We start from the raw sequence: 13,484 nt of genomic DNA, 5'->3' as shown, positions 1-13,484 counted from the left end.
TTTCTATATCAGAATATGCTAGATTATACTGTGGTAACAAACTTCCTCAAAACATTGGTGGCTTGCTGTAAAGAAAGCTTACTTGTCTCTCATGTTGTGTACATCTGAAATCAGCCAATGCTCTGCTTCACATCATCTTTACTTTGGACCCATATTGACAGAGCAGCCTCTGTCTAAAGAAAGAGTTGACAAACTTTTTATATTAAGAATTGAAATAAATACTTTAGGTTTTGTGAGACATAAAATCTGTTAGAACTACTTAGCCTTTGAGATACTCATCTGTTGCTGCAATAATGCTGCCTAGTAAATAACCCCCAGATTATAACAGCTTACAACAATAAACATCTTTTATTCTCAGGGCTGTAGGTCAACTAGGGCAGCTCTGCTACAACTTTGATATTTTCTGCCTTTCACTTTTTACAAGGCATTATATACCAACTGTTTCACCATTGCATATTGTATCTCTGTTTTTCAAGTTCCTATAAGGATTTCCTTGTCTTCCACCACTGTGTGTCAAAGTCGGTCCATAGATTTCAGCACCCCTCTTTTGTTATCAGTTTCTGGAATAGTCAACTATTGTTGTCCATGCTGCATAGCAAACAATTCCAAAGCATCAATGGCTTCTATCAATTTATATTTATTTCTCTCACCCCTGGGTTTGTGAATATGCTAGGCCAGCTCTTTTTTTAGACAGTTGGAAAGCTTCAGGAAGTTGTATCTCTAGGGGAGAATCAAGGTTTATTTAAAGCAATATGGTGAAGGCAGAGTTGGAGAAGAGGTAAAGGATATATAGAGGAGATTTTGCTGATGCTGGACAGCAGGCTTTGGATCATACAATGGAAGAGTTGCAAAGATGGAATAGGTGAAAGATGTGATCAGGAAGAGAACTGCTTGTGCTAGAGTTTTAGCAGTAGGAAAAGCAGGATGAGTGTTTTATCCAGAGAACCTACAACTCTTCATACCTGCTGTCTATCAGTAACCTAAATTCTTTTAAAAAATATTTTCAGATATATTTTTTCTCCTTAATACTGGGGATTAATACTGAGGGGCACTCTACAACTGAGTTACATCCCCTGCTCTTTTTATTTTGAGGTAGGGTCTTATTAAGTTGCCCAGGCTGTCCTCAGACTTTTGCCTCAGCCTCCTAACTAGCTGAGACTATAGGTGTGGACCAGTATGCCCAGCTTCAGACTTTGTTTTTTTTAAAGCTGTGTTCATGAAAGTCCATGAAACTGCAGAGAATCAACAATCCCTTTATCTCAAAACAAACAATGGTCCTAAATCTGGATTGATTATAGATGTCAGCCTCAATCAGTAAACTTAATTTTCTGCTCAAGAGCACACCACTTTCCCCTAGTGGGACTCTGTTATTCTCCTGTGAATTGAAAACATAGTGGATATTTCAGAGAAGACGTCTTGAAGTATGACTTATAGTCATGCAAAAAAAAAAAAAAAAAAAAAAAAAAAAAACAGCATATCCCATGAGGGAAACCAGAACAGACAGGCATTAACTTAAAACGTTTCTAGACAGAAATAGTTTAGTCACATAGCCATGGAAGGCCATGTGTTCCAAGGGTCATGGCTGCCTGAATCACTCTTAACTATTACCCTGTTATGAGAATATTAATATCAATTTTTAGAAATTCTATATTCTCTTTAAATGGAACATTGATAAGCCCATGCTCTTGTTTTCAACCTGGTAACACAAGCTAAACCTACTTTATTTAGCTCTCTTTTCCTGATGTAGTGCCCATTCCAAAAGTCAAACATAAAATGTTTTTATATATACTTTTTAGTTGGAATCAGCAATTTTTTTCTGAAAAGAGCAAAAGAAAATATTGTTGCCTTTGCAGACCATATAATCTGTCTTGCAACCTCTCAACTCCCATTGTAGTATACAAGCAGCTAAAACAAGTAAGTAAACCAATAAACATGGATTAGGATCCAAAAAGCTTTAAAAATAGGTTTGACTGTGGTTTGTTGATCCTTGCTTTATGTTCCTGATTATACCTGAAAGGACTGCTTCATGGTTAGATGTTGATTCATGTTTAAAGCCTTAGAAATACTAATTAGTGTTTTATGCTCTTCCACCAGAAGTGGGAAATACTTGATTAGTATCTGCCATCTAGTCTTGGAAAGTATCTAGAGTCTTGGGGCCACTCTTGACTAAGTGTTGTGCTGAACAAGTCTTAAATGCACACACTTGAATCAAACACAGACACATTCTTGACTTTAATATATACCTCCTATAGTAAAAGAAAATTGAAATCAATTTCTAGGGCATGTAGGAGTGATGCTTTTCATTTCCCCTTACCAGTGTAATCCTTTAGGACTCTGTATTATACTGTTACGCCAGTGTCTTTGTTGATTATTACATTGTTTTTGTAATGATTAAAAACTGGGAGACTGGTTGGGGATGTGGCTCAAGTGGTAGCATGCTCGCCTGGCATGTGCAGGGCGCTGGGTTTGATCCCTCAACACCACATAAAAATTAAAAAAATAAAAATATTTTTTAAAATAACTGGGAGACTGGTTAGCAGTAGGTTAAGATGATTCCACTAAGGTAATACAATGGGTCTCCCCTCTGTGGATTCATGTCTATGGATTCAACCAACCTTGGGTTTAAAATATTTGGGGGGAAAATTGCATCTGTACTGAACATATATAGACTTTCTTTTTCTCATCATTATTCTTTAAACAATACAATATAGCCACAATGCTAGTGAAATACAGCTATCAGTGTATAGCCTAGTCATAGAGCAAGGATTTAAACTGTGTTTTCTGGTTCCAGAGTTCATATGCTTAACACTATATTGAGCTCTAACACTACCAGGTGAGACAGTGTCATACAAATAAATCTGTTTATCAAATGGAAACCATTTGTCAGATAGATAGATGGCATAGGGGAACACTGAATTTTGAGGCTATACCTGTGTTTTTTCTGATCTCTTGCATCTTCATCTGGCTTGTGGAAATAAAACCTCTTCTGTATTTGGTGGCTGGAGTAAATGGTGTGCTTTTTGTGAAACACCTAGCACAGTAGTTCTATTCAGTCCTGTGCTGAGACTGTATTCTGATCACCAGGTCAGAGGAGACCAGTAAGAGGTAGCATGGATCTTTGAAAGTACGTGTAGCAGAGGGACTTGAATTATGCTGAATAACATAAATAGGATTCCTACTAGGTTATGTTATGAATACCACTGTCATTGAGAGAGAAAGAGGGAGATAGTTGGAAACAGTGATTGCAAAGCATGGTCTTTGCCTATGAGGATCTGCAGCTGCCTAAAAAAACTGAAGAAATTAGATGATGTCAAAGAAATTTAGTTTGTCACATTTTGTCATCATTTGGAAAGAAATTTGTTTTATCTAAGTTGGTTTCATATTTATATATGTCTTATCTTTTGAGGCAATAAAATGGTAGAGATTGTGTGTGTGTGTGTGTGTGTGTGTGTAAGTGTATCAGCAGTCCCAGACAGCACCTCTAAATCAGTGTGTGTGCCTCCTAAAAGATAGGTAGCACTGCAGTGCTTCCCTCTACACAGCATTGTAGTGAGCATCTCTTGCTCACAAATTGGCTAGATTATGGGAATGTGCAAAAGTAGATTTACCTCCTTCTACTAGTAACTGGCTAGCCACTTGGTAAGGGCATAAAAAGTGAGCATGAGGTTTAGGATTGTCTTGTAAGGCCATATCAATCATTTTGGCAAATAACATCTGTTTAGTGCTAAAAAGATTTAAAAATAAATATGTAGCTCCACTTAACTCTAGACATATTTTAAAGAAAACATTTGAAAACAATTTAAAACTTAAAAAAATTTAATTTGTTTCAAGTGGAAATTTATGATTTGAATTTACAAAGTAAGGTATGTAGGAGCTAATTTCATCTCATGAAGCAAGTCATATTTTTAATACAAATGAGTTCCAAGTAACATTTTTTATTAAGGAAAAAGCTTTAAATGGTTTCTTGAGTAGAAAATAAGAATTCTATGAGCAAAACAAAATTTAGGAAGCTTTAAGGAGTTTTGTCATTAAGGAAAGCAACACTATATCTCAAAGAAGCAACCTTTTTTTAATCAGCACTCTTTTCACTTAAAATTAATTGCTGCTTACCTTGATGCCTCAGTAGTTATCTATGAAGAATTAGCCTTGACAGTTTTCATTGTAGCAAGGGTATATTCAAGGCTGAATGTTCACACTCAGTCAGAAATGGTAATGAAAAACATAACATCCACTTACTTATCACATTCTAAACTAGATTAGTAATACATGAAATCTCATGTTGCTCTTTGACATGTTTTTTATTATTTGTGCAAATAGATTATGACCAGCTAAAGCCTTTGACATTCAATTAAAACATGAATTCAATTAATATTTATTGAGCACCAGCAGAGTTGATGGAACGCTGGTAAATACCAGAAAATTAGCTCTCTGTGTTTACAGTAGTGCAAGTAGGAGATGTAGTTGCACTTGGAAACTGGAAGATAAGAGAATTATCTGTGAGGGAAGAGATGGGATTATGAGAACTGCCCGAGAACTGAGTTTGAAATCTGTATTAATAATAAAATTGTAATTTAAATTTTATTTTCTTTAATTTGTAGGTTACTTTTCTTGCTACTATTAGTGATAGGAGAAACAAATTTGTTTTATACTATGCTTGTCTATTTCAGATGAAAGCTAATGGTCTGTGGAGGTTACCTGTACAATGGATAACAGTTGGAAAAGATAAGCAGCTACCCAGATAGACTCAGTTAATGTCTTAACATTGTCAAATATTTTATGATTTATAATCCATCAATTTCTTATTATTGAGCAGACAGCCTTGCAGTATCTGTCAGGTGCTGTGGTAGGACACATGGAACAGGCCTGGAGGAGAATAAGTGATGCCGTAGCCAGCAGGGAGGTCGGTCAGTGAAAGAGACCGACTTGTATGTGGGTAATCACGTGTGGTACTAAGAGCAGCGATGTGCCAAGCTGTGGACAGTGACTTAAAGACACATTTCTGATTTAGAAAGAGAAATTCTAGCCTCTCTCTAATCAGTAAACCAAAAAGAGGAAGCCTTGGTAAAAGGATTCCAGTTAGGAAGCAGTTGTATTATCATGGGCAGATCATAGTTTATAAGCTATGGCTGTGAACACGGAGAGGGGAGAACTAGCCAGGGATACTGAGAGCATTGATTTCCTGATCTTCCAAGAGAATGTAACCTTAGGTGCGAAGGAGGAGATCTTCAAGGGAGAAGGATCAGCTCAGGATAAATGAGCTAGTGGTCAAATAGGACAAAGACTGAAAAGGGATTTGTAATCAGGAGATCTCTGGTACTTTTCAAAAACAGTGTCATTATTTCACTTTTTCTCCCAACAAAAATAGGATCACTAACTATTAATTGTTTTTATCTATGGCTCTGCCTGTAACCAAGATATTCATCAATAATTTGTCTCTGGAAAACAATTCAGTTTTCCAGCCATTATTGAGCATTAGCTTTTTGTCAGGCATTGAATTAAGGAGGCAGCTGTACTCTTTCTGGTGATAGGGCAGGAGGAACTGGACAAAGACTCTGGGCTATAAAAATGATGCCAGGAGAGCTAAGAGGCCTGGAGTATACTGAGGCATGTCCAGTCTGTTGTCATTAAAAACTAAAAATGAAAGGCATAGGACATTTAGGAAAGCTGCTGTTTTGCAGTGCCTATTAGAGTTGGAGTCAGCTGGCTACCTACCATTCCTTCATACCAACTCAGTTTGCAAATAAAATACTAGCCTGGAATCTTAAAATGATATGGAAAGAAAATGGTTATGAGCTACTAATTGTAGACTGCATATAGGTGGTCTAACCTGAAGAGAAGGTGGTACTGTGCATTGTGAACTCAGGAGGTCATTGCCTCAGAATGGAGCCTGAGCCAAGAACTGTGCCTGGGTGGGATGGTAAAGTCAGCACATACTCTTAAGGTGCATTTTTAGGGACATGGGCTGATAGCCATGTAAATAAAGTCTTTTAACCCTGGAGTGGAGCACCTCTTTCTGCCTGGGGGCCCAAGGAAAAGTTTTTCAAACTGGTTATTTAATGTGATTTCCCCCTCACCGCCACCCAGGTATAGCAGCATGTAGCCTCTCTTAAAATCCATAGCTTGTTATGAAAATTCCCTTGAGGTACTATGAGGATTAAATTGAGATACTTTATATAAAGCATTGATCAGAGTGCCTAACCATAGAACTTAAATAAATATTAGTGTTCAAGCAAATATTAGTGTTCAAACTGTGAAGTGTTTTATTCTTATTTTCTTTTAGTTTATATATTCTTAAAGGTACTTGGAACAGGCCAAGTATCCATTAAAATACGTTTTTTTAACTTGGTCCTCATTTGGATTATTACTGTCAGATGAGTTCTGGTACAGCCAAGGTTAATAGAATCAACAGACTCACTCATCATATTAATGATTCCTAGACAATCAAGATTGGCTTTCAAGACTTTGTCAGATTTGAAAAGTTAACCTTCTTTCTAAGCATCTCTAAGCATCAAGATGTCAGTAAGTGCATGCTGGGCATGCCTTACATTCTTGTAAGATATAGCACTGGTTTAACTTTTTTTTTTTTTTTTTTTGTAGCTCAAAACATTTTAACCTTTCTTGTCAATTTCTGGTATGTGTGCAGTTTAAAACATTCATTCACCAACTCAGTTCACAAATAAAATGGTAGCTTGAAAACTTAAGCTAATGTAGAAAGAAAATAGTTACCCACAAACTACTAACTGTACATTTGATGCCTTGCTTTTAAGTTTGAAATCCTTTCATTTTACTGCATTGTCCTAATTTCTTCTGCATTGTCCTAATTTCTTTCTTTCATTTTACTGCATTGCCTTTTCAAGGGGTCCTTTGTGCTTCATTATCGTTTTTTATGTTGTTGTCCCAGCTAAATTTCTGACATTTGCCTGAGGCTTTTCTTGTACTTTAGATCTCCCATTATTTTTATTGTCCACCAACTACTGTTTCTGCATATTGATTAAAGGGGGCTGCTGCCTCCTGCTGTTGCTAGCTGCTCCCACCACCATTTTGTAACTGAGCAAGGAACACACACAGTGAGATATGTTTGAGGTGAATCCTGATTACCTGTTTTTGTAGATAACCCTTTATCTCAGAGAAGGCTTGATGTAGTTGGTTGCAAGTTTCCATTTGCCTGTGTATATGTGTGTGTATACACACTCATATATTCAAACTCACATGTACAAACAAGACATAACCTATATTAATTTAAATATTTAAAAATATGGTGATTTACCCCATGTAAGCCATTTAATTTGAATAAGGCTTATTATTTCTAAATTTTTAAAATATTTCTCTGAAAACTTTTTTCAACATCTTGGTATTTTGTCACTTTTGAGATCTCAGCTTTAATTCAGTCAGTCAGCAAGGACAGTGCTATTAGTGGTTCCTTGATCAAAAGAATGTATTTAACACCCAGTGATTTGAAATACTCTTCATTCATTGAGTGCTGATTATATCCCAATTTCTTCCCTTAGCCTAGTTTGTTTGTTGATGATCATGCCCTTCTATATTATTCCCCTATAAATTTAGAAGATATTGGCCAGGGTACAAAGGTGATAGATTGGGGAGATGAAATATATAGGCACAGTCTAGAATGATTTCTTTCACTATGTTCCTTATTCTCAGACTTATAACAAATGTAAATTATTTTTAAATTGGTTTTTAATTTTCAGAATTTTAAGTGATTTCTTTATAACTAAGTAACTTATAATTACATGTCTTCTGATATGGTAAATAAAAGAGCACTAGTCTAGGGGTACACATAAGTACAATTGTTGCTGCTTAACTAGGTAACTTTGAGGAAGTATTTTAATCTCTCTGTACCCTAGTTTCTGTAACTGGAGATAGTTGAGGGAAATGTTTTAAAACATCCAGGATAAATGTGATGTTTATAATCATGGTAATGATAGTGAGTCTTTATCTGCCCTTTTTAATACTAAAAATTAAAAACACAATGACCTTCAGAATAAATTGAAACAGTCCTTTTTTAAGAAATGTGTTTAGCAAGCCAAATGTATTTTGTAAGATTAGCAAACACTGAACCCCCACTGGGAACTTTTATTTACTGATTTTGCAAGGCTGAGAAATTTTCATTTAGGTTAAGAATGTTTTCAACAGTTTTATGAATGTGTAGCTTTTGTAGTAACAAGGAAGATCATTAGGAATGAAATCCAGAAGGGATCACATAGGGAGAAGACCAGGATAAAAAGAAAAGGGGGGCAGGTATGTTGTATGTATGAGAACAGAAAAGAATCACCTGTGCTCATTACAAGGTATCTGGCTAGAAGAAAACATTTATTTGGCTTGGGAGAAGGTTTCTTACCTCAGGTTTTTGGAGGCATGAGAAAATCTTTCCCAGTCAATTAAAAATTTTATCAGTCTTTCCACAAAGATAGCTGTCCCTAAGCAGGCACTTCCTTTGTTTCATTCCAAAGTATTTCAAAACCCCTCAGACTTATAGTGAATTGACATTCATGACAGCTTCATTAACCAATGGTAGGTGATTACAAAGAGAGTTCAGTGTTGTTTGTGTGGAATACAAGAGGCCAGTCTTAAAATATTAATTAACATTAAAAACACAGAATGAGACCTGTTTTCAATATGGTGGGAAAAAACTGAGCTGCATTACCTTATAATTAACAGATATGAACTGTGTATAATTCATATTAAGGAATGGGATGTTCTGCTTTTGTTATGATGAAAATCTGGAAACTATATAAATGGCCATGAATCACGAGTTGAATAAATAAGTCATTACGTACTGTATGATATGCAATATCAAAGAATGCAAACCTCCCACCTACACATACATAACTTTATGTAAAGAAGGTAGTTTTTATATGTTCTTATGTACCCAATTAAACTGTATTTAATTGTAATAAATCAAACATAAAATTTACCATTTTAACTATGTACAGTCAGTGGTATTAATTATATTCAAGTTATTTTGCAGCCCTCATAACTGTCCATCATGGGGCCTTTTTGATTTCTCCATTTTTCATGGCTTGAATCTTTTTCAAGAATGTGTTGCCTTTATAATGAAAATTAATAAGATTACAATCCAAGGCTTTGCTTTAGCTCTGTGACACTAGAGAAGTTATTAATCACATATTTAGTCCTGAGGGATATGAAGCGTAAAACAAAACTTCAAAAACCAAATAATGTCCTGTTTGCTCTTTGATAAATTAATGCACTACTATATACCAATTGGGGTTTAGATTTGAAAGTGTAAGTAAGTAAATACTCTGAGCAGAGTATCACATGCTATTTTGAACAGACTTAAAATTCCTAAAAGATGTACAATTTTATAAATGCAATGAAAACATCATTTGCTTGTAGTGGAGGGACCTCCCAGTTTTCTCACAGTGTATCCTGGGCACAGCAGTCATTCTGTGAAGTACACTCATTTTCTGTGGTAAAAGTCAATTGATAGCATTTTCTCAATTCACTGCCAAAAAAAATGTATTTAGTATTTTCTCATTTTGAAGTCTTTTTTTTTCCATAAATCCATCCCAATTGTTAGTTATTTGAAAAGGCAAAAAATAAATTAATTGAAAACTAGAAATAATTGCTTGTGTTCAGCTTGTCAGCTGTTTGTACTTTTTGTTGTATTTTTTCTTGTTTTAGAGGACATGTGTTTGTGTAATTTTTATATATAGTTCTTAAATATATATACACAGTTATAGTTTTATATAGTTTAAAGTGCTTCCTCGTGCATATGATAGAAGTTAGCATTTGTAGTTGATGAACTTGTTTCCCCATCCCCAACTTTGCGTCTGGGTTAAGAGCACTACTGGCTTACCTGTCATTATTATATGAGGTTTGTTCTCTGAAACGTTGTAGAAATTACAAAAAAAAAAAAAAAAAAAAAAAAGTTTCTTTAGATGATTTTAACTCTAGAATACCTTGTCCTTTTAAAATGTCAGTTTATTTCTGGTCATTATAAAAAAAATTATAATGAATGAGAAACATAAGATAACTCTTTACAGAGGTCTAACTTCAAAATGCTGCCATTTTAAAGAGACAGAAATGGAAAAAAAAAATGATGTCTAAAATTCTGTATGTTTGAGATTATCTGTGCATCATTTTATTGCTTTATCTTTCAATTGTTGATAGTGTTTGATATAGACATTATGTCTGTAACATATCTGTAGTAAATATATTTCTTTTTATGATTCTGATCATGGCATCACTGAAGATGCCTTGAGAAATACTTGGCAGTTATTATTTTCCAAATTATTTACTTTTATATAAATTAAATAGTAAAAAATATTTGACTATGACCATTAAGGATATTAAGGATTATTTGTAATTCACTGACACTAAAATAGGGAAATAAAAAATTCAGTTTCTATTATTTATATAGAGGAAATATGCAACAAGTAGAAGACATTAAATTTGTCAAATCAAGTATCTGCTTTACACAAGACATTCCATCTAATGTGTAAAGATGTTAGATTTACCTTTGAGGAGGGCACAGTCAATCAAAGAGAGATCAAATGAGATCATAAATTGTTCAAATAGAATATTGATTAGGATATAAGTCCCAAGAGATTGGAGTTACAATTTTCTGAACTGTTACTTGGTTATACCCAAAGAAAACCGAACTGGGGGCTGTTCCATTTCCTGGAATGCTGTGACAAACTCTCTCCCCTGCACTTCAACTCCCACCCCTTATACCTTGCAAATTATTTGTTCAAGCACATGAAAAGGAGACATAAAGTTATTAAAATTATGTAACTTATATAATTATTGACATTTAATTAATTTATTTATTTATTTTATTTTTTTATTGGTTGTTCAAAACATTACAAAGCTCTTGACATATCATATTTCATACATTAGATTCAAGTGGGTTATGAACTCCCATTTTTACCCCAAATACAGATTGCAGAATCACATCGGTTACACATCCACATTTTTACATAATGCCCTTTTAGTAACTGTTGTATTCTGCTACCTTTCCTAAATTATATAATTATTGACATTTAAATTTTTGTTAATTTGAATTTTTCAGTAGGAAGATCTGTTGGAGTTTCTGTCATTAGCTGCCATCACTAATGATGGCTGTGCTTAAATAAAGGATTTATTTCAAAGTTTTATAAATGTTTTTGGTAGGATCAATTTAAAGTATATGTTTTGGTTTTTCTATCCAGTTTTTTTCCCTATTGTGACTTTAAAATGCAACATTTTAACCATTTTAAATCATCAGAATTTATTTATTTATTTATTTATTATAGTCAGTTATACACAAAATTTATTTTGAATGTAGATAAAAATGATGTGATCTCCAGAAAATCAGCATGCAAAATATTGTAAATAGGACATTTGTTTGGATCTATGCCAACAATCCAGTGAAATATTCTTTATTCACTGGGAGAATAAAGAAAACTAAAAATGGCTTTTGGTGTGGGGGGGGTAAATCCTATGGTAAAAGGGGGACATGTATTTGAATTCTTTCTTAAACCACTTATTTCTAAAGTTAATGCCATGTTTCAAGTAATTTAAGAGATTCTACATTGATAGAAGTCTTTTTTTTTCAGATGGCCCTGCTGAGGCACCAGTAACCAATGGGAACACAACCACAGTGCCAGCCCTGAATGATGATCTGGACATCTTTGGACCAATGATTTCCAATCCTTTACCTGCCACTGTCATGCCCCCTGCTCAGGTACATGGTAAACGTGGTTTTATGTGGTTACTGCTAATTTCCTTTGTGAAACATTTCAAGAATTTTAAAATAATTGTTTCTGAGCAGTCACTGATTTGAAAGCCTTCTGTTCTTTAGGCCCAGGCTTAGCAAACTAACCCTGCAGCTTGTTTTTACAGATAAAATTTTATTGGAACACAGTCGTTCCCCTGGATTTATGTATTGTCTTTGGTTGCTTTGTTATTACAAAAGCAGAGTTGAAGTAGTTACAGTAGAGACTGTATGACTGACCCACAAAGCATAAAATAGTTACTGTATTTAAAGTTCTAACTCTTGCTCTGGGGAATCAACAGTCTTTAAAATGAACAATTGGGAAAGTTCAGGGTAGCTCATCCTGACTTGAGATCAGCAAGATCTCTTATTTCAGAGGTTTCTAAACTATGGGTGTTTGTAAATTTTGATTTGGATAAGAATTTCCAGCAAATATATTCTTTTTTAATTTAATTATGTATTCATTCATTCATTCATTCATTCATTATTTCTATGTGGTGCTGAGGATCATACCCAGTGTCCAACACATGCCAGGCTCTACCACTGAGGCACAAACAACCCTAGCCACATATTATTTTTTCTAAAAATAGATTATGCCTTAAAACCTACCTTCTTATTTTTTTTCATGATTAAAACAATATTAAGGGGTTGGGGTTGTGGCTCAGAGGTAGAGCGCTCACCTGGCATGTGTAAGGTGCTGGGTTCGATCCTCAGCACAATAAAGGTTTTGTGTCCAACTACAACTAAAAAATATTTTTAAAAAAATTAAGAGTAGTAATATTAATGATCAAGATTTTTTAAAGTATTAATGGTGAAGAAATTTTGAATTGCCTTCTAAACATTATATAGAATTTCTATAGGGAAAATATATGAACTTTCAGGATACAAGTAACTCTTAAAAATAAACTTTTAAGATTCTATTTTGTTTCAGAACAGCATTATTTTTGAGACAAATGCTTCCTTTCTGTGTAAAAACTGAGCCAAGCCAGGTGTGGTAGTGCATGTCTATAATCCTAGTGACTCAGGAGGCTGATCAAGAGTTCAAGGCCAGCCTTAGCAATTTAGTAAGACCCTGTCTAAAATTTAAAAATTTTTAAAAAGGGCTGGGGATGTAGCTTAACAGTAAAGCACTTCTGGGTTAGATTCCCAGTTACCACCACACTACCCAAAAGAAAACCCTGAGCTAAATCTGAATTGTATGGATGTAGTTTTAATAAAAAGTCTGTCATTAAGAAAACTTAAGACATTTTTACTACACATTTTTGTTATGATAGTTATTGTGTACTTACCACTACAATTGAACATGTTGATATTTCTTAGTAACATTTTATGGCTTTGCCTTTCTCATACTATTGGAACACACATAAAAAGAGGGGCAAAGAATTATTCTTTCAGTTAATATTACTTTTTGAATTTGTGCAGGCATGGGTGTATATGAAACAAAAAATTGTCTAAATACTTTTTCGGAAAGAAGCATTTAGTATATTTGACAATCTGCACATGAAAAGCGATTTATTTTGTTCTGGTTTTCTCTAGTGAAGCAGTTATGTCTGCTAGACTTCTTCAGATTCCACTGAGGTACAAGTTGCTTTGCTTCAGTGTACTTCACATGTTCTGTTCAGTATCGTAGCAGCAAGCAGAACAATGCTGGCACCATTTAAATCTTAAGTACAAGTAGCATCGTAAGAAAGGAGTGTGGGGCATAGCTGCTTGCTATAGGAGAGGCAGGTCTGGCTTCATGCATTCTTAC

The 13,484-nt window shown here is 34.5% G+C and overlaps 1 protein-coding gene across 4 annotated transcripts in view; it reads left to right on the top strand.

Moving 5' to 3' along the window:
• The window catches only part of Smap1 (small ArfGAP 1), a 187,713-nt gene that overhangs the window by 167,609 nt on the left and 6,620 nt on the right, over positions 1-13,484 (top strand). For all 4 annotated transcript variants that reach the window (XM_027928173.2, XM_027928172.3, XM_027928171.3 and 1 more), the window contains one exon: positions 11,577-11,704. In XM_027928173.2, coding sequence (XP_027783974.1) covers positions 11,577-11,704 — 128 coding nt within the window. The remainder of the gene's footprint in view (positions 1-11,576; positions 11,705-13,484) is intronic.

Source organism: Marmota flaviventris, chromosome 6 (assembly GCF_047511675.1).
Source record: "Marmota flaviventris isolate mMarFla1 chromosome 6, mMarFla1.hap1, whole genome shotgun sequence".
Classification (NCBI taxonomy): Eukaryota; Metazoa; Chordata; class Mammalia; order Rodentia; family Sciuridae; genus Marmota; species Marmota flaviventris.
This window is presented reverse-complemented; position numbering and strand designations above follow the sequence as displayed.